Raw genomic sequence first — 18,584 nt, forward strand, 5'->3', positions numbered from 1 at the left:
GTAACACAATGGATGAGCAGACGAGTGCTAGGCGCTCAGTCTATGTGTGTGGGCGTGGCCTACAGTGTGTGTGTGTGTGTGCTTGTACTTGTAATGCGTGTCTACTTTTGTGCGCCTTGTGCAGCGTTTTATCGGCCAGCCCAAAAGTGTGCCACACACAATTTGAAAAGTCATTTTTATTTAAAGGCGATATCGAACAACAAAAAATATATAATTGGGTGGTTTTTTTTTTTGGGGTAACCTGAATAATTATTCTAAGAATGTGAAAGGTCAGCTGAGATTTCGAATTCATTTGCTTAGTAAACGAAGCTTTTTGTATACATTTTTGTATACCATAAATAATATCATAAATTAATATGTTTCAATTGGAACACAGACAACTTTCTGTATAAATACATATGTTTATAGCATATACATATATTTATATTTATATATGAATATATTCATTAAGCAATTCGCGCTTATTTCAGTCACATTCACGCACGTTTATTTCAACAAATATTCGTACAATTTGCAGTTTTTGGTTTTACATCTAAAACTTATAATTCTAGGGATTTGTATTGAGCACGCCTTAGGCGGGTGGGGCAGTCTGAGCAGAACAACACAAAGTACAAGTACATATATAAATATATATATAGACTGAGCAGGGGAGAGATATATGAAAAGTAATTACTTATAACTAATTGTTGCTTAATTCGTCCTGAGAGACGTGTATAGGATTGGATAATTCGATGTTGTCGGCGGAAACGTCTGTAAAAGAGCAAGATATATGATAGTATAGATATATATAGACGGATAACAGGATACATATTGTGAAAGAATAGATGCATATGTATATATAACTAGATAGATAATGATTATATATTGAAAATTGCATTGATGGATACACGGATTGATGCATAAATGGATAAACGAATTAATACATAAATGGATAAATGAAAGATGGATAGATGAAATATGCATTGGATATGCATTTTAATTAGAGAAAAATATATAAATGAATGTATGAATAAATAGTCAAATGATTGCATAGAGAAATGAATTAGCGGATAAATTAATAAAGTAATAAATACATATATGGTAGAAGGATAAATAAATGGATAAAAATAATATGGATAAGTGAATAAATATAAGGTGAATAGATAGACATACATATAGATAAATGGATAAAGCAATAAGTCGGTGTAGTTGGATCTATATATGATTGAATATATGGATAAGATGGATAAATAGTTATGTGGATAAATATATTATAAGATGGACTAGTGGATAAGAATAGGTAGACAAATGGATGTATAGACAAACACAAAGACATATTTATATAATTGATGTTATATGCAATAGATGCGGTATTATCCGCCGACTACCTACCCAGATGTTGCCTTTCAAAATCTATAATACTGTTGACAATGCTGTTGAGAAAGTCCTGGGTGATTGTTTCCGTAATGTTGACCGGATCGTAGTAGAGGAAGCTGCGCTTTTTTCGCTTTATCGCCTCGCGTTTGTTCCGGAAGAGCGCCAAGCTGATGTGTGACTGCTGCAGCAGCAGTTTATCCGCGCCGAACTCCAGGCACTTGCCATCCACGCAATAGCGTCTGCCCATCTGAGAGCAGCGCGTGCCGATGGGAAAATGCCCGTGGATGCCGTTGACCAAATAATAGCGATACTTGATGTGCTCATCCTGGCAGCCGACACGGCAACTGCGATCCGGCTCTGTGATGCTGGCCGAGATCTGGGAGCCATGACCGGATAGGCCGCGCACCTTCATCTTATATCTGGCGCACGTTTGTTCCGCATATTCGGCTGGCGTTTGCAGCCGTTCGCATGGCTTCACCTTGTGCGTGCATAACTGTATATTGCGCCGGCCCGTTTGCCGTGACCTAACCGCCTGTACGCCCATTGACTCCGTCATGCAATTGGAGTGACAGCCGGACTCGACCTGCCACTCCGACGACAATTCCGGTTCGACGACGAGCGAGGCAGAGGCGGGCGGCGGCGCCGCTTTGCCAAATGGATCCTGAACATGATAATTGTATTTGTAGTCATTCGAGTAGGACGAAGGCGAAGAGGAAGAGGAAGAGACCTTGTGCTTGTACGGCTTCGGCTGTGGCATTAAATGATTGTCCTGCCCGTGGAAACTGCGCACAGCCACCTCTGACGTGGATAAAGAAAAGGAGTTGGAGAAGAGAGCTAAAGGAATTCACTTCTTCTGCTTACCATTTTCATAGCGATTCCTGTAAGGATCCAATCGTTCGGCATTGCGCTTGTAGCTTATGTTATTCGTATAGCTCGGCTGCTGCTTGCTCTCCAGCTCCGTGGAATCGCGCTGTGGGCGTGGCGCACGATACGCACAGAATGTGTTATCCATTTTGAAGAAATTATCCGTGGCATTGCTGCACGAGAACTTCTCACAGCGTCCGGCAATGCAATAGGCAATATGCTCCGGGCCATGATCCTGAGCGCGACAGGTCGTGCCATCCGGAAAGGTCCAGCGACGCGACTTGGTGCCATTGCTCTTGGTGCGGCAGAAAATCTTACAGGAGTCCTCTGCAAGCAAACCAGGTCACACATAGATATAGATATAGACAGGTTCTCAGGCTACACTCACCAATGGAGCCAACCAGCTGCAGCCCCTCGCCCGTCAGCTCGTTGTCGGACTTGCGCGCCTTGTTGCACACATTCGTGGCAAAGTCGCCAATCGTCTGAACGGGCACAACATAGCACTGTTTGGCAATGCATGCCTCGAACTTGCGATCCCAGCCCTCACAGCGTTTGGGATAGCTCAGACAGCTGCGATTGTAGATGCGCAGACCGGTGCTGCCCTCACGCAAGCGATTCGATGGTCCATAGAGGCAGCTGGAGTCGCAGGCGCTGGCCTCGCCCCAACCACTCCAGGTGCTTGGGACGCCCGGCAGCTCATTGCCACTGGCTTTATACGGCTGCTGCAATTGCTCCATTCGGCTCGAAGACTCGGCATAGATAGCGCTGTGCTTCTCATAGCTGGACTTTAGCGAGCCGCCTCCACTGAGCTGCTTCATTGAGCCGATGGGATATTTGTTAGGTCGCGGCTCACAAGAACCACCGCGACACCACTGTAAGTAGATTGTGAGGATGAAGACTGATTCAAGTGAGCTAAAGCCACATTTTTCTAGCTACCATGCTCGGTCCACACTCGGTGCCTTCCAGTGCCGGATGTGAAGTCCAAGTTAGTCTTTCCCGCTGGCAGTGCAAGTCACGGCAAATCTCCGACTTGCTCTGACTGCCGGCATGCACCGAATTGCGTCCGAACTTAAGCATGCACTGTTGATTGGCATCGAAGCGTTCGCCGGGCAACTTGCCCTTGGCCGAGTGATCCCATTTCCCAATGAAGTGTCCTCTATCGAACAGACATTCCGCCTGCTTCAGACTGCAGGGAGGAAAATAGTAAGCGAGATTCGAGAATTCAAGCCTTAACTTACGATAGAAAATCCTCCAGATACCCGCGGGAGCACTTAGACCAGGTTATCTTGCCGCTGCCCAAAGTGGGCGACATAATATGCAGACTGGGATCACAGTTGTTCTCTTTGGAATCGTGACGCATGCCCAAGCTGTAATGAAATGTTTAAAAGCTTTTCGAATTAGGGCGTCTAACAAAGGGAATATTGGAAATGGAACGAAAAGTAGGAAAAATTTAAATAAAGAGCGGAATATTGATGAAGAAACTTTATAAACATTAAAACTGAAGAAACAATATGGAATGAAACACAATAATGGAACATTTAAAATGGAACACAGAAGTTAGGAGTGGCAAAAACACAGGAAACATATTGAGAGCGTAAAATTTAAGAATTAAAAACATATTGAAACGGAACATTCTAAATGGAATACTAGAAATGGAACGTAAGAATGAAACATTAAACAAAAAACAAAGAAATTTATAATTATAAAACTTAAAGGGTAATATTGATAAAGAAAAGCAAGAAAATATGCAAATGGAACAGAGAATATGAAATGGAATGGTTGAAATGGAACACAAGAAAAATCAATAAGAAAGTGCGTATAGATATCAAAAGTAAAAAATGTAAAGTTGGAAATAGTAACAAATATGGCAATGGAACATGTGAAATGGAACAGTAAGCAGAACTAGAGGCAGCTCCAAGAGGAAATATGGAAAATGAAATCGAATCTGGCTATATATATATCACTTAAGTTATAGATACTCACTTGTGTCCGATTTCATGTGCGACCACAAAGACGCTCTCAAAGTGCTTGCCCTCGTTGATGGTGCAGGAGGAGGTGGGCGTGCACATGCCTGCCACGGGTGCCAGGCCCACAACTTGGCTAGTGATCTTGCCATTCTTGTCCGTGACATGAAGATCCAAGCCGGTGAGAATGACTGCGTGATCGTAGTGCAGGATATCCGAGTCCAGAGGCGGATTCAGATTCTTCTGCCACAGGCAGAAGTTGCTCAGATAGTTGTCAATATCGGTGGAGCGAAACAGGCCCGGCGTATCCTTGGGCAGGATCTCCAAGCGCTTGAGCACGAAATTGATGCGTCTGCCCAGAGTGTCATGATGATAGAGTAGCTGGACGCCATTGATCATGGCTAGCACGAAGCGCATCAACTCGTTCTCAGTATTTGTGGGATAGTTCTTGCCCATGTGCCTGTACAGGTCGCTGTCCACAAATATCGCCGTCTCAATGTAGAGCTCATCGGGCACATAAGGGCGGCGGAACGGCTCATCGATATGCCGGCGAAGACGAGGCGTGCTGGCGTCGTCGGCAATGCCAGGGCCATAACGATGATGATGAGACTGACGGACTTGCTCATGATGATGATGATGATGATGATGACGCGGCTGATAGCGCAGTCGCAGCTGTGATTGCAGTTTGCGTCGTAGCTGTTGCCGTTGCTGCTGTTGTGTGGGCTGTTGCTGTCGCGGTTCGTTGAATTCATCTGCATCGGGCTCGAACTGCAGCTGACTGTCTAACGGTATTGTCTGACTGCTGAAGTTGCTGCTGCTGTTGTTTTTGCTGTTGTCGCTCTTATCTAAGCGCGCCTGGTAGAGCACATGGGCTGACGCTCCAAATCGCGCCGGCAGCGGCTGGATGACAAAGTTGCTGGCATTCTGTTGAAAAACGCCACGCTGCAAGAGTTGTTGACAATTGGAAGTTATTAAAGGTTAGATAACCCTGGTAGCAGCTGGCAGAAACAATGGAAATGGAACGGCAGAAGAGCTGTAAATTCGATATGGGAATAATGGAGTTGGCATTGGGAATGACGAATTTTGAAATAATTAAGCATGGCAAATACAATTTGAGGGTTCCAGTTCCATTGTTCCTGTACGCTTTAATATATTCATGTTCATTTTTTATTCTCTTAAGCTACGTTGACAATGTTTCACATTGCATTTACAATACAATTTTGTGTTTCATATGTGCCATTGCCATCGTTTCACTTTGTAAAATGCTGTTCGAGCTATGGAATACGTGGAATAATTGAAAATGACATATGAAATAATACGAATGGAACATGTGAATGTTGAAATAAAACATGGAACAGTGGAATTTGGTGGAACACTGTGATTAAATAATATTGAAATATATATTCACATATACGATTGAAAAATGGAATATGAAACACAATTATTTAGATGAGAATATATGTGGAACAGCGAAATAAAGGGGAACTGGGAACAGTGGAACAAATGGAACTCGACACAAAAGTAGTTACTGACATTTTAATGCGTTAGGATTATGTTAAAGAGCTCAACTATGGTATGGAACAGTGGAATCGAGTGAAACTATGTAACAAAATGCTATTACACTATATTTTTATGTTATGATATAAGCTCAGCTTAAGCAAACAAGGCCAGCCAGCCAGAGGTAATGAGGGGCAGACAAGATAAACAGCACAAGCACAAGCTGTCTGTGGCACGTTCTTCTACTTACCACACTCTGCTCGTCGCACAGATCGAGGGCCGCCCATGGACTGCGATAGAAGCAGCGCTCGAGGCGCTGCAGCAGCTGCGGCGAATGCTCCACAAATTGGGTGCTGTTAGCGTTGCGTCGTATAAAGATGAAATTATCGTCAAACAATTGCGGCGTTTGACGCAGCTTCAGTTCAGCTTCCACTGTGCCGGCTGGCAAATGCATTTGAATTAATTAAACTATTCGTATAATGAGCGCACCCTGCAGGCGCAACTGGAGCAGCACGAGCAGAGAGTGTGGATGTCTATGTGTGTGTGTGCGTGTCTATGTGTGTGTGCATGTGTGTCTGTGTGTGTGTGGCATGCATTTAAACTAACCTTCTGCCGCACTGCGACGCCCACGCGAATGCTGCTGCCGCTGCTGCTGCTGCTTCGGCCGCCGCTCCTGGTGCACGTTGCGCCGTTCCAGCTGCACCAATTTGAATTCAGGTGCTGAGCGTAAAGTAAGCAAACAGGTAAAATGCAATAAGAAATGGCAAAATGTGCATTCCATGAATCAATAATCATAAATAATGATGAGCACTTCCCCACAAGCAATAAGAACTGCGCATATTTCCACGCCCCCACAAGTTACGTTTACGTTGCACGGTGCAGCCTCTTGGCGGCTTCCGGGCAATTACACTGTGCTACAAGGATTGACTTTGTTTATTTCTTTTTTGTAATCAAAATATAAATGTCTATATCTTATGTATAATTATTGTTAGCATACATATACCTAAAATAAAGAATAATTTTATGAGACATATGTCAATCTAAAATATAGATTGAAAATATAGATATCTTGTTTTAGGTGCTTCATTAGCCTTGTCTAAGTCATATCGACTAAGAATTTGGATTAAGTTTTAGTTTTTATTTATTTGCCTACCATATTTGATTTATTAAGTCTTACTTTCTGATAGAGGCTCGCCAACTACAGCTTTAAGCTGTGTAGGTATACATATATATATATATATAGATAGATAGACAGACATATATAGTCATAGTTTGACTAGCAAACTATTACATATGCTTTATCACTAACCGTTAAACATATATAGTATTGAAAAGCTTTTATATAATCATATGATTTCTATATTAAATATACTTTAGGAAAAAATAATATTTTGAAACTCTTTCAGCTAATTTTAAAACTTTCTAAACATTGACCTAGCACATTTAGCTGCCCAGAAACAACGTCTTGTTGTCTAGTGTAATATTTAAATGTTCGTTTAGTGCGCTCATGTGCCCGTCAGCATTTGGCATTGATCTTAGACCCAGCCAAAAAGAAGTAAAAACTTTCCACGACTTTAAACTTAGGTATTTTGGCCTCCTTCTTAACCTGCGCCATATACCCACTTGAACTAGGTTAACTGGTCTGATGTCAGCTGTGGCTAATCTTTCCAATCGACTGCCCGCCCGCCCCATAGAAATAGAACTTACCTGCTGTCGTGCCAAAGAGCAGAGCTCGTTCATGGCCCGCCAGTTGCTCGAGCAGCGCGTTCTCGTCCAGCTGCAAAGAGTAAGAGTAAATGGGCGTTCGGCTTTAAGAAATGTTCGCAAATGTGTAACACAGCGCAGCAAAGCGTAAAAAGAGCTGAGCCATTGGCCCAAAAGGGTTGTCTAATAACAGCCAGAAACCAAATACCAAAAAAAAACACAAAAATAAAAAACACTTTCACTGCACGCAACAATAGAAAATTAGTTTAGGAAAAAACCCATTACGTTTTTCATTTTCATTTACATTTTCTTCAACTGCTCCCGAACTGAGACTTGAATGGGGGAAAATTAGGTAGCTGCTTTAAATAGTCTTTGTTATCGCTTTTCGATAACTGCGATGCTTTCGTAAAGCGCTCAGCTTCTTACTTGCATTAAGATCTTCTTTTTTTTCCGAAGAGCAAAAAATTATCGTTATCATTCTTATCGATAACTGAAATTCTTTCCTGTCACTCAGCTCTCACTCATTCAGTAAATCCATTTCTTCTAAATCTCTCAAATAGCAAAAAATCGGAAAATTTCGCAGATACTTTACTCGCTCATTGTTATCATTGTTATCGATAACTGAAATTTTTTCGTATATCGCTAAGCTACATATTTCTAGTTTGTTCTTTATTATCTTCCAAATATCTTTAAATAAAAAAAAACCAAAAATTGGGCAGCGGCTTTACTCGCTCATCGTTATCGTAGTTATCGATAACTCTCACTTATCTTCATTTATAAATAATATTTAATTTACATGTACATCAAACTCTCCTTGCAACAAAATGGACAAATGAGCCTTGAACTCTCAATGTTATCGGTTATCGATAGCGGCGAGGTTTTCAAATTGACTTGCTACTTATCTTCTTTTGTAAATTTTCTTACAGTGTTAGTACTCTTTAATCTCTAACTGCAAAATAGTGCACATACTTCAAATGCTCATCGTTATCGCCTATCGATAACTACGTCATTCGTATATGCGTACTTATCTTCATTTAGATGCTGTGCGTGTGCCCCGTTTTTGTGCTATTATTTAATTTCATTTGTTGTTACATTTTGGAAAAGCGCGTCGATGGGCAGCAATGCGTGAAGAGCGCTTCGCTGAGCTCCAATGGTTGTTGGTCGTGTCGTGCCCCCACCTCAGCCGCAGACCGCCCATTGCGACGCAGCAAAGGTGTTGCACAAATTGCTGTGGGCTGTTTGCCCCTGCTAAACAATAACAATATTGTTGAAAGCGGGCGTTGCTGTGGGAGTATTTGATTGAGCAGTAATTGAGAGGTTTGAAGATTTATAATAAAACGAGGTAATCAAATGAAGCAACGCCCAAATATATACACGTATACCTAAAATTTAGTACTTATCGATTATCGATAACATTTCGATTAATCAATTATGTTTGAGCCTCACTTGGGTCAATGTTTGCTAACTAATATTTATCATTGCTATCCGATTACAATATTTATATAAGTTATCGATAACAATAAGATAGGTTGTTCGTTGTCAACACACAGCTAGTGATAACTTATCGATCAGATGTCGACTTTATACTTGCTTAGCTAACTTATCTATTTAATGACTAGTTATCGATATCGATAACAATTGAATACATTGTAACTTAACATAGTTGCATTATCTAAGATATTTATATGCATTAATTATAGTAATATTTTTGATAGGTTATCGATAACATTATAAGTATTCGATATTATTATGATTAATTTTAAAGTTAATCTTAGTCGTACTTTACTTATCTTCTAAATGGTCGTACGACTATCTCTTTATTTCCTAAGAACCCATATTTCCCTAACTTTTTAGTTCAAACTTCTACAGTCTTTGTTTAAGAAATCGATTATTATCGATTTTCTATAGATTCAGCTATTCGATAACTATTTGTAAGACATTCGATAGCCATGCAGCAGAGCTGTCATTCAGGCATTCACTCAACCACTCATCCACTCATTAGCTTTGTGTTTGAGCGCATTCAAACAATGTTCAATAAAACGACACTAATTGACGGCAAGGGCAACAGCATAAAAGGCCCGACTATCCATGCCGGAAAAGCAAAACAAAAAAAAACCAAAAAGAACAACAAAATAAAGCGTGGAAATGGAAGTGGAAATTGCCTGCAACAACGTTTAGAGTCGAGTCGAGTACTCCAACTCCAACTCCAGCTCCAGCTCGAATTGCCATTCGGATTCGCACTCGCTGGCAGCCCAACGCTGAGCGCTGTAATCGGCCGCCGGCTGATTATGTGATGAAATTTTGCGTGACCCGTGGATAGCAAAAAAATACAAGTAAAGAGAGGAAAAATAGTAAAATAAACAACAAAGAAAAACTACGACAAAGAGCTGAAATTAAGTCACAGAAAATCAAGGTAAGGCAAGGTGGGAGCAGAGCATGTTCAGTCAGCTCGAGGGTTCTTCAACTGCGGCTCAACTCGACTGCGACGCGACCCGTGTGTATTCGCAACTAATTTTCAGTTGGGTCAATAACTTGGCTAAGAAAAGCTCTCGCCACGCGCTCAGCTAACCAATTCAGCAGCTGACAAAAGTCGCGCCACACTTATTCTGCTGCTGACGTTGGCGTTTTTTTTTTCGTTTTGGATGTTTCGCACAAGTCGTGCGATGCATTCCGACACAAACTGTACGAGGGTGGTGTTTGGTATGTGAACTTGAGATATGGTATAACAGTTGAGAGATACGAGTAGAACATCCCTTAGAGAGCATATAACATATACTAGCTATAACGTATAACACTTATCGTATAACATATAACAGTTCGCATAACATATAGCAGACAACTTACTGTATAACACTACTTAACACTTCAAATATAACACTTATCGTATAACACATAATGAGTAACAGAGAACATGTATAAGAAAGATGGTTAAACATTTGACATATTATTCGCTGCATAACATTTAACACTATACATATAGAGTATATATCAAATACTATCAGCACTGTATAACATATAACACTTAATATACAATTTAACACTTTTGGTATAACCCATAATCTATAACAATTGCTTGGGCCAACTAACACACAGCACATAACTCACTGTATGACAGATAACCTATAACAAATAGTGTATAACACTTAATATATCAATATTTCAAAGAACCCTCGTCACAGTCAAATTGTCAGCTGCAAAATTCATTGCACTTGTTAGAGACGGTTGGACGCCTTTTGGGCAACCCGAGATGATATTTTCAGTCGCTAGCTGGCAATCTTCTCGCTGAAAGCGTTCATTAAATCGTGGAATTTGACTTGTTCGACGAAAGTTTTAAACTCAAGTTATCAGCAAATGAAATGAAATAGAGTGTGAGACTGAGAAATACCCTGTAAGACATGCGAAGTTGGTGTTCGCATTGGCCTAGCTTTACTGATAGATACCCTGTATGATAAGACGAGATGTTGGGGCCTCATTGATGACAAGTCGAAGTGATCGACTGGTAGATACCCTGTAAAAGGTGTGAAGCTGTTGCTTGAGTTAACCTAGCTTTAACTGGCAACAAAGTGTGTTTGACCGATAAATACCCTGCACAAAACGCGGCGTTACTATTGGTAAATTTTAAAGTTTGCTATTATATATAGAATTCAAGAGCTCCGCCGTTGCCGATATGTATTATAGTAATAGTTTGAGCTATGTTAAAAAAGTAATTATTTTAAAACTGTTTAAGTCTTAAGAGAGCCCACATACCAAATTTTATAGGTCTAGCTCATAAAGTCTTCGAGTTAGGCCTAAAAAACGAAGTCACCAAATTTCTATTTTTAAGAGAAGTTGGAAAAATATTGCTAAAAAAATATAAAAATTCATTATTCATCAAATTTACAGAACCCTATCCTTCAGGCTGTTACATGCTGCCCCTAAAAGCCTGTTAAAGCATTTTCAACTGTGTGCAGAGGTCATTAAACGCTTCGCATTTCAACTCCACTTGTTCCAAATTTTTACATAGCCGCGCCCCTCCCCATGGGCGCCCCTCCCTGTAGAATGCATATGCTGGCAATTCTTAATGAATCACGCGTTTTGCTTCGGCTTGCAGCTTTGCATGGTCAGCACTTTGTGTGACACAGACAAGAATCACCTGATTCATTTATGGGTTAAATATGATACGATATGAGGACGAATGACAAATGACAAATGACATGAATCAATCAAAGATTTGCAATGCGAATCGCGGCAATTACCTCAATGCCATTGAAGCGAACGCTGCGCCTGCGCCGCAGCTCAATGTGAACGGCGTTGGCGTCGACCAGTGCAGCCCAAGTGTCCAGCCACAAAGCCGCTGCCAAGACAATTAGGCACAAACGATGACGATAACGATTAATTGGCTGATTAGCCGCAATTGTAGACATAACGACGCGTTTATTGAAGTCGACAACAATTAAGCAGCTTGTAATATGCTATTTACATTTGTTGTTCACAAATTGCATTTGTTGCAAAATTTATGTAGTATTATTTTTGTTTTGTTTCTGTTTTTTTTTTTTTTGTTTTTTTTTTTTAATGTGCTGCGCAAGCTAATTTAAACTGCGTATTTGCGTCATCATTTTTTGTTTGTTTTTGTGTTACATTTTCTGCACTGCAAAGGTAAAAATAGATAGCATAAATAATAATAATAATAATTTTTTGTTGTTCGCCTAAATTTCGTCGATTGCAGCAGCTGCAGAAGCAGCAGGCCAGAGAGAAAAGTGAATGCACGCAGCCAGGCTTTTGCGGTAGTTAATTTAACATTTTTATGCACTAATTAATTGCTAATGTTGCTGCTGCTGTTGTTGTTGCTGTTGTTTGCTTTACTTTGGTTTTTAGTCTACTTTCGTAAATTGAGCAGTCAAATGCAAGTTTGTTGCTTAAGTCGTTTGTGGCTTTCGATTACACCAGATTAAATAGAATTTCAATTGGCCGCACTTATCGTGCGCCAGCTGATTGCTGTGCAAATATGATAACTATATCAGGCTATTTGGGTTATTCAAGAGAATTTCAATATGGTCATACTTAATTGCGCATCCTAATTCCTGAAATATGTTAAGAACAAAAGTAGCCAGTAATTTGGCATATGCTGTAGAATTTAAATTTGGTCACACTTAGGAATTAAGGTGCATTTCAATTGCAAATTGAATCGCAAATATGTTAAGGATAATAGAGGAACGAAAGATCGTAGCTAAAGTAATTTGCGATATTATAATATATTTGATTTATATATATATATATATATATTGATATAATTGGGATGTATTAACAGACTTCAAGCGATTTGCCTGAGTGCTGTGCAAGGATAACGTTAGTCACGTGTGATTTTAAGTAAATTTGAATGTGGGCACCCTACGAACTGCTAAGTCCTTTGGGTTATTAACTAGATTCTCAATTTGGTCACACTTAACAGACTTCAGCCGCCTGGCATTTCCTGAGTGCTCTGTAAATATGATAACACAAGTTGTTTGAGTTTTTAGTAAACTTTAAGTGTGGCCACACTTCAGAACTGTAGCGCCTTGCACTTCCTGTTTGCTTTGCGCAGCCGATAACGATAACAGCAACAAATCGCACTTAAAATCATATGCAATTAAAAATTTCTTTATTTAAATAAATGTTGGCTTTATTTTTATGATTTTTTAAGCTATTTGTTCGCTTTTTTTATTATTTAAGCACACACGAAAAAAACAACAGCTGCTCTCAAGCAGAACGTTAGCGAGCACAATTTATGCTTTTTATTACACTTTTAACAAACTTTTACGATAAATCAAAGCAAAGCACGGCTTTAGTTAACTCAGCTGGAGGTCAGCCCGATTGATTTTTGAAAACGTCTTTCTTTTTTTGTTATTTTAGTTCAGTTAGAGACGAACCACAGCGAAGCGCGCGATCGTCTGCCAGCAAACAAGATGTTTTCACGGCAGCGAAACATTCGCGAATGATGAAAATTCACGAGTGCGGAAAACTTTATTCATGCAGCGAACGGCACAAAAATTGATATGCGCTCTCTCTCTCTCGCTCGAGCTCGCGCGCTCTGAAGTTTTGAAGACGAAGCTATATGCTAATGAGTGGAGCGAACGAGCGGAAAGGAACAATGGAATGGCACCGTTAAGCAAAGCAGCCGAAAAATTAGCAGCAAAAAAGAATCGTAGCAAGTGCAGAGAACGCCAATTGTTTTTTACTCGTTTTTGTGGCCAGACGAAAACTTGACACTGATCATCACAGTCGAGTTAAAAAAAAGAACAAAGTAAGAATTATGTTGCATTTCCGCTGTGCTTGTTGAAGGAAATCTTAAATCAGCAATGCAAATGCAACAAGCGCTAGATTGTAAGGCAAAAGAACCTTTGCAAGATGCCAGCCAATTGAAGTGATCAGCACTTAATTGATGCAATCACTCACAAACAGCCAGAAAAAAAATAACAACAATAAATCAACTACTGACGAACAAAAAAATAAACACCATAAGAGTCTATTAAAATGAACATAAGAAACTCAATGCATTCAAACAAACGGCTATTTCAAATATTCGTCTATGGGCAGCACTTGTTGGCAGCTCACAAAAGCTTGTTGGTACAGCGTTGCATTTACATTTTGCCCACTGTTGGTCACACTTTGATTTGCACGTTTTGTGCCTAACACTAGTTGGTCACATTATTTTCATTATCTGGCGTGCATTTCAAATCCAAACGGCAGCGGCTTGCGTTCGCATCTTGCGCAGAGCTCGAAAGACTCCAAAAAAAAATAAATTATATTTTCGAATTAAAGTAGCAATCGTTGAAATATAAACATACATGTTAAATTAAAATTGTGCAATCGAAAACAAGCTACAAAACAAATAAAACCAAAAATTTTAACATTATATTTTAGCGTTCAAAAAAGAAAAAACGAAAGCAACGCGCTCAAGTACAAAACCCTAAATCAAAGCATTTCAGTCTAAAAAGTTAAGAGTATTCAACAATAGCAACAATATGATGAGCACAGCGCCTAAAATGATTATGGACGAGGTAAGAATATAATTTAATGCATATTTCGTTTGGGAGTTTAGCAGGCAGCAGAACGCATTGCGTTAGGCAGCGACGCCGCCGCCATTGCAGCGTCGGCCGAGCACAAAAGAGAGGGGTAAAAATGCCGTTTTGTCTAGCATTGTTGTTGCTGCTGCTGCAGCGGTATTTGCGTTTGGCGCTTTTTTCGGTACTTACTGTCGGTAATGTAGCAGTACTAGTACCGCTAATTTTACATCAAACTTTTAACATCTCGCACGTTGCGCACAAAATGGCCGCCCATGCATTGACCCCTTGCGAAATGATCTATGCTTGCAGAATGCAACGGAGAAATACAATCAAGTCCAAGTGAAGAAATTGACAGTGCCTTCAAACGAGGCAAACACAAAGCGCGCCGCATTCGGCGATCTGCAAAATCGTGGACTAAATCGTGGAATTGTATCCAAGGAAGCGGCACAAAAAGAGTGAGTGGGAGCATTAATAAAAATGGAAAATTTTTATTTTAAATAAAATTCTTCAGGTTGAAAGATGTAAAGTTGACCAAGGCGCGTGTGGATACCCACTGGAAGAAGCAGCCGTTGGGCTTAAGCAATGCTAATGCTAATGTCAATGCCAATGCCAATGCCAATGCAGGTGTTGCAACAAAGCCAGCCGGCGGTCCACTATTGCGCTCCAACTCGATGCGCACAAATTTGGGTCAGATTGGACGTCAAATATCAAGCCGCCCGGCTGCAACGACAACAGCCACTGCAAAAGTGGCCGCCGACCCGAACAACAAGCGTAAGTATCCAATTATCACAAAAATGTTGGCCCCAATCCGAACACGTATACCTTCCACCCAACGCACAGTTGCCAAGCAAAAGTCCATTTCCGATGAGAAGGTAAATACGCTGCGACGCGAGGACAGCAATTTGTCGCGCAAATCTCTAACCAAGCTGCGCGCTGCCCTAGCCAAACCGACTGCTGCAGCTTCAACTGCAGCAGCTGCAGCAGTTGCTAAGAAGGAGCCACTGGTACCCAGAGCTCAACCACGCACTGCGGCTAATGCGCTGGCAGTGAAGAAGGATGCAACTGCTACTGCTGCTGTTGTTGTGCAGCCAAAGAAGGAGATTGTGTCCGTGTCGAAGCTGCCCTCCAAGCTTCGAACCGTCCCAGCTACCACAAGTCAAGCAAATACCCTTATGTCGCTGTCCACCAAAAGATTGGAAGTGGAGGACATTGATGCAGATGATGGCGAGAATTTGGTTTTAGTATCGGAATATGTAAACGATATATACGATTATCTGTATGAGCTGGAGGAGCAACAACCCATCTATACGGATCATCTGGCCAATCAATTGGAAGTTTCATACAAAATGCGCGCTGTGCTCATCGACTGGATTAACGAGGTCCATTTGCAATTCCATCTAGCAGCAGAAACTTTCCACTTGGCTGTCGCAATCATCGATCGCTATCTACAGGTGGTCAAAGATACCAGGCGCAAGTATTTGCAGCTGGTCGGCGTTACGGCTTTGTTTATAGCCACCAAATATGAGGAGCTGTTCCCGCCAGCCATTGGTGATTTTGTGTTCATTACGGATGATACGTATACGGGCCAAGAGATTAGGCAAATGGAGATGCAAATATTGAAGGCTATCGATAACAATCTATCGCGTCCGTTGCCCATACACTTCTTGCGTCGCTACTCGAAGGCAGCCAGTGCCGAGGATGAGCATCATGCCATGTCCAAATACTTTTTGGAACTTGCTGGCATGGATTATGAGCTGGCCAGCTATAAGCCTTCGGAGGTGGGTGGCAGTTCAAATACCTATGAGTTAAATCTATATATTATAAATAAAATTGATCTTTGCAGATTGCAGCAGCTTCGCTCTTCCTGTCGTTGCACTTGCTCAATGGCAATTCTCGCGCCGCCACCGGCTTTAGCGACAGGCACTGGACACCCACATTGGTTCACTATTCCCGTTATACAGCTGCCTATTTGCGTCCGATTGCACGACAAATTGCGAAATTGGCTCGGGATGCGCCCACTGCTAAATTGAGGGCCATTTACACTAAATATCAGGCGAACAAGTTCCAGAAGATAGCATTGCGCCCGGAGCTAAGCAGCCCGCTGTTGGATTCGATTGTGGGCAAAAAATAGTTGGAATGAAATGGAAGAAGTACACACACATAAAACAATAACTCCCCTACACCAAGTACCCAACCCCCAGCCCAGCAGTTGGCGTTAATATTGACTGCAGTTCACGTTTAGTTCAATTTTTTGTTTTCTATTTTAAATTTGTGTAATTTCTCTTGCTCGTTCTTTATATGTATGTGAGTGTGCGCGTGTAATTGATTAATAATTGTGCATAATGATTATGTTTAATTGTAGTTAACCTCAATCTCCCAGTCTACCCCTGCCCCTACCCCTAACATCTATATCTATATATATAGTATAACCGGATCCAGTGTGGGCTCAGCATCTTTTGCATTAATTAGCTAAACATTTGCTTGAGTTTATTCTTCTGGTCTACCTTTTTGTTCTCCCCTCTCACCCCTACTGCTACTATATATATATACTATATATATGTGTATGTTTGTATGTAACTTGTTTTTAACAATCAGCCCTCAGAGAAGACAAGCAAAAAAAGAAGAGATAAACCGGTGAGCAACGGGCGCATTTGCTGGCTAAAGATATCGGCGTTGCCTCTCAAAGTATTTTAAGTTACTTTCCCAAAACAAAAAAAAAAGAACTAAAAAAAAATAAAGAACCCGGCAACAAATACGCCATTTTATATGCATATTATATTATACTTAGCTTAAGCAATTTGGATTTGGAAATTGTGCTCTATGTATTAAATAAATTTTTAAATATAAATATTTAACAAACAAAAATTCCATTAAAAAGCAAATATCCTGCAGCAAGAAGTGCCCCCGCCATGTTTTTCTTTTTAAATATTTTTCCCTTTCCCTTTGTACTACTGCTTCGTCAGCGGCTGATGGCAGTGTCTGTGAGAAAGTTAAAAATCAGAGCGTAACAAGAAGTCGAAGAATACAAAATGATAGACGACCCCTGGGCGGCCCTTATCAACTGCCAAACATACATAAGAAATCAACAAAAATCATACAAAGGCTGTATTGCTCCTTACCGTTTTCGTTTTGCAGTGTTCTCTTTGATCGCAGGTCAGTATTTTCCCGCCCTTATGTTTCTTTCAACTTCATTTGCTGGCTGAACATGTGTGTGCGTGTGTTTGTGTGCGTGATTACTCTCTCTGTCGCTCTCCGTTGTTCTGACGCTGCTTTATGGCAATTGCCTGGGCAGCATTGGCTCAACGCCGACAGCGACGTCGGTATTGTCTGCACGCGCACGTGTATGTTAATGTGTTGCGTGCTTGTGTGTGTGTGAGCGGGTGTCTGTGTGCGTACGACCGAGAGCTCAACTGTGAGTGCGAATGGCGGCGACTGCGCTGCGCTTGCTGCTGTGGCTTCTGTTCGCCTGTTCGAAATTCAAGTTTGACGGTTTTATAGCGCTCATTAATTTCGACACTTTTACGAGCAAACAAATGTAATAAAAAAAGAAAGCACAAGCAACAACAACAACGGAGTGTCGCTTAGAGGTTGTCTCCCTCTTACTCTCTCTCGTACTCTCTTTGACAAATCACAGTCATTTTTTGTATGCCTTCTGAGCCCCTCGGCAGGAGTCGCCATATCCTGGATATGGGTATCTGCAGTCGATTGTGCTCGTTGCTAGCCTTGCGCCCTTTTCTGCTTGACTGTTAACCAAATATGCAGAGCGTGAAGCAGCGTCTATTAAACTGCGGCCAGACTCTGTATGTTATCCTTGTCCAGGTAGTTGCTGCAGATCCTGCTGCGAGGCTGCAAGGTCATTGCGAAAGGTTGTGAGAAGAGAGAGAGACAGAAAAGAACTGCAGCAACAGCTGCTGCTGCCCGACAGATCAGCTGAGACTGTGCACGGCTTAGCTGAAAGGACCTCGTCCTGCCTGCCTGTCTGTACGTCTGACTGGTGTCTGCCTGCGACAGCATTTTCAATTAGCAACAATTTTTGCTCGTTGTTTACCTAGGACAGCCGAAAAGGTGCTGTGGGAATGTCTAGAAAGATGGCATAGTTGGGGTGACTTAAGGTGAACTAAGTTGATCTTTGTTTGGGTATTACAAAGCTGGATTACGAGCGTTCCATATTTAGCTA

The 18,584-nt window shown here is 41.2% G+C and overlaps 2 protein-coding genes and 1 long non-coding RNA gene across 6 annotated transcripts; 1 reads left to right on the forward strand and 2 right to left on the reverse strand.

Annotated features, from left to right (window-relative positions):
• Positions 1–519: 519 nt before the first annotated feature.
• On the reverse strand, positions 520–13,322 carry LOC111604027 (A disintegrin and metalloproteinase with thrombospondin motifs 16). 4 transcript variants are annotated; one of them, XM_030225139.1, is made up of 12 exons: positions 13,162–13,322; positions 11,621–12,012; positions 7,389–7,458; positions 6,288–6,401; positions 5,932–6,122; positions 4,204–5,126; positions 3,459–3,587; positions 3,157–3,406; positions 2,609–3,092; positions 2,218–2,547; positions 1,372–2,154; positions 520–750 (listed from the first exon to the last, which is right to left on the reverse strand). In XM_030225139.1, exons 2-12 carry the CDS (start codon positions 11,786–11,788, stop codon positions 680–682), a joined length of 3,513 nt encoding a protein of 1,170 aa, XP_030080999.1. In that variant the 5' UTR covers positions 11,789–12,012; positions 13,162–13,322; the 3' UTR covers positions 520–679. The 4 variants fall into 4 exon arrangements, with proteins under 4 accessions (XP_030080999.1, XP_030080996.1, XP_030080997.1 ...); XM_030225136.1 differs by having other exon boundaries at positions 13,156–13,322; XM_030225137.1 differs by having other exon boundaries at positions 13,143–13,322.
• Positions 13,323–14,065: 743 nt separating this feature from the next.
• Positions 14,066–17,141, forward strand: LOC111604129 (G2/mitotic-specific cyclin-B). Its single transcript, XM_023322049.2, has 5 exons — positions 14,066–14,401; positions 14,717–14,862; positions 14,919–15,178; positions 15,248–16,185; positions 16,251–17,141. The coding sequence occupies exons 1-5, from the start codon at positions 14,366–14,368 to the stop codon at positions 16,536–16,538; spliced, it is 1,668 nt and encodes a 555-aa protein (XP_023177817.2). The 5' UTR covers positions 14,066–14,365; the 3' UTR covers positions 16,539–17,141.
• Positions 16,616–17,966, reverse strand: LOC115483385. The gene is made up of 2 exons (XR_003944333.1): positions 17,527–17,966; positions 16,616–17,386 (listed from the first exon to the last, which is right to left on the reverse strand). It is a non-coding gene; the product is annotated as an uncharacterized LOC115483385 (long non-coding RNA).
• Positions 17,967–18,584: the final 618 nt, after the last annotated feature.

Source organism: Drosophila hydei, unplaced genomic scaffold (assembly GCF_003285905.1).
Source record: "Drosophila hydei strain 15085-1641.00,03,60 unplaced genomic scaffold, DhydRS2 tig00008122-arrow-pilon, whole genome shotgun sequence".
NCBI lineage: Eukaryota > Metazoa > Arthropoda > Insecta > Diptera > Drosophilidae > Drosophila > Drosophila hydei.

What these genes read in the sequence shown, in the direction of transcription:
- LOC111604027 (XM_030225139.1), bottom strand. Translation starts at nt 11,788, where the DNA reads ATGTCTACAATTGCGGCTAATCAGCCAATTAATCGTTATCGTCATCGT. An exon ending in TGTGCGACGAGCAGAGTGTG is followed by an intron (nt 5,127 to 5,931) that starts GTAAGTAGAAGA and finishes CAACTCTTGCAG; the next exon opens with CGTGGCGTTTTTCAACAGAA. An exon ending in TTTTGAAAGGCAACATCTGG is followed by an intron (nt 751 to 1,371) that starts GTAGGTAGTCGG and finishes GCTCTTTTACAG; the next exon opens with ACGTTTCCGCCGACAACATC.
- LOC111604129 (XM_023322049.2), top strand. Translation starts at nt 14,366, where the DNA reads ATGATGAGCACAGCGCCTAAAATGATTATGGACGAG. An exon ending in CTAAAATGATTATGGACGAG is followed by an intron (nt 14,402 to 14,716) that starts GTAAGAATATAA and finishes CTATGCTTGCAG; the next exon opens with AATGCAACGGAGAAATACAA. An exon ending in AAGGAAGCGGCACAAAAAGA is followed by an intron (nt 14,863 to 14,918) that starts GTGAGTGGGAGC and finishes AAAATTCTTCAG; the next exon opens with GTTGAAAGATGTAAAGTTGA.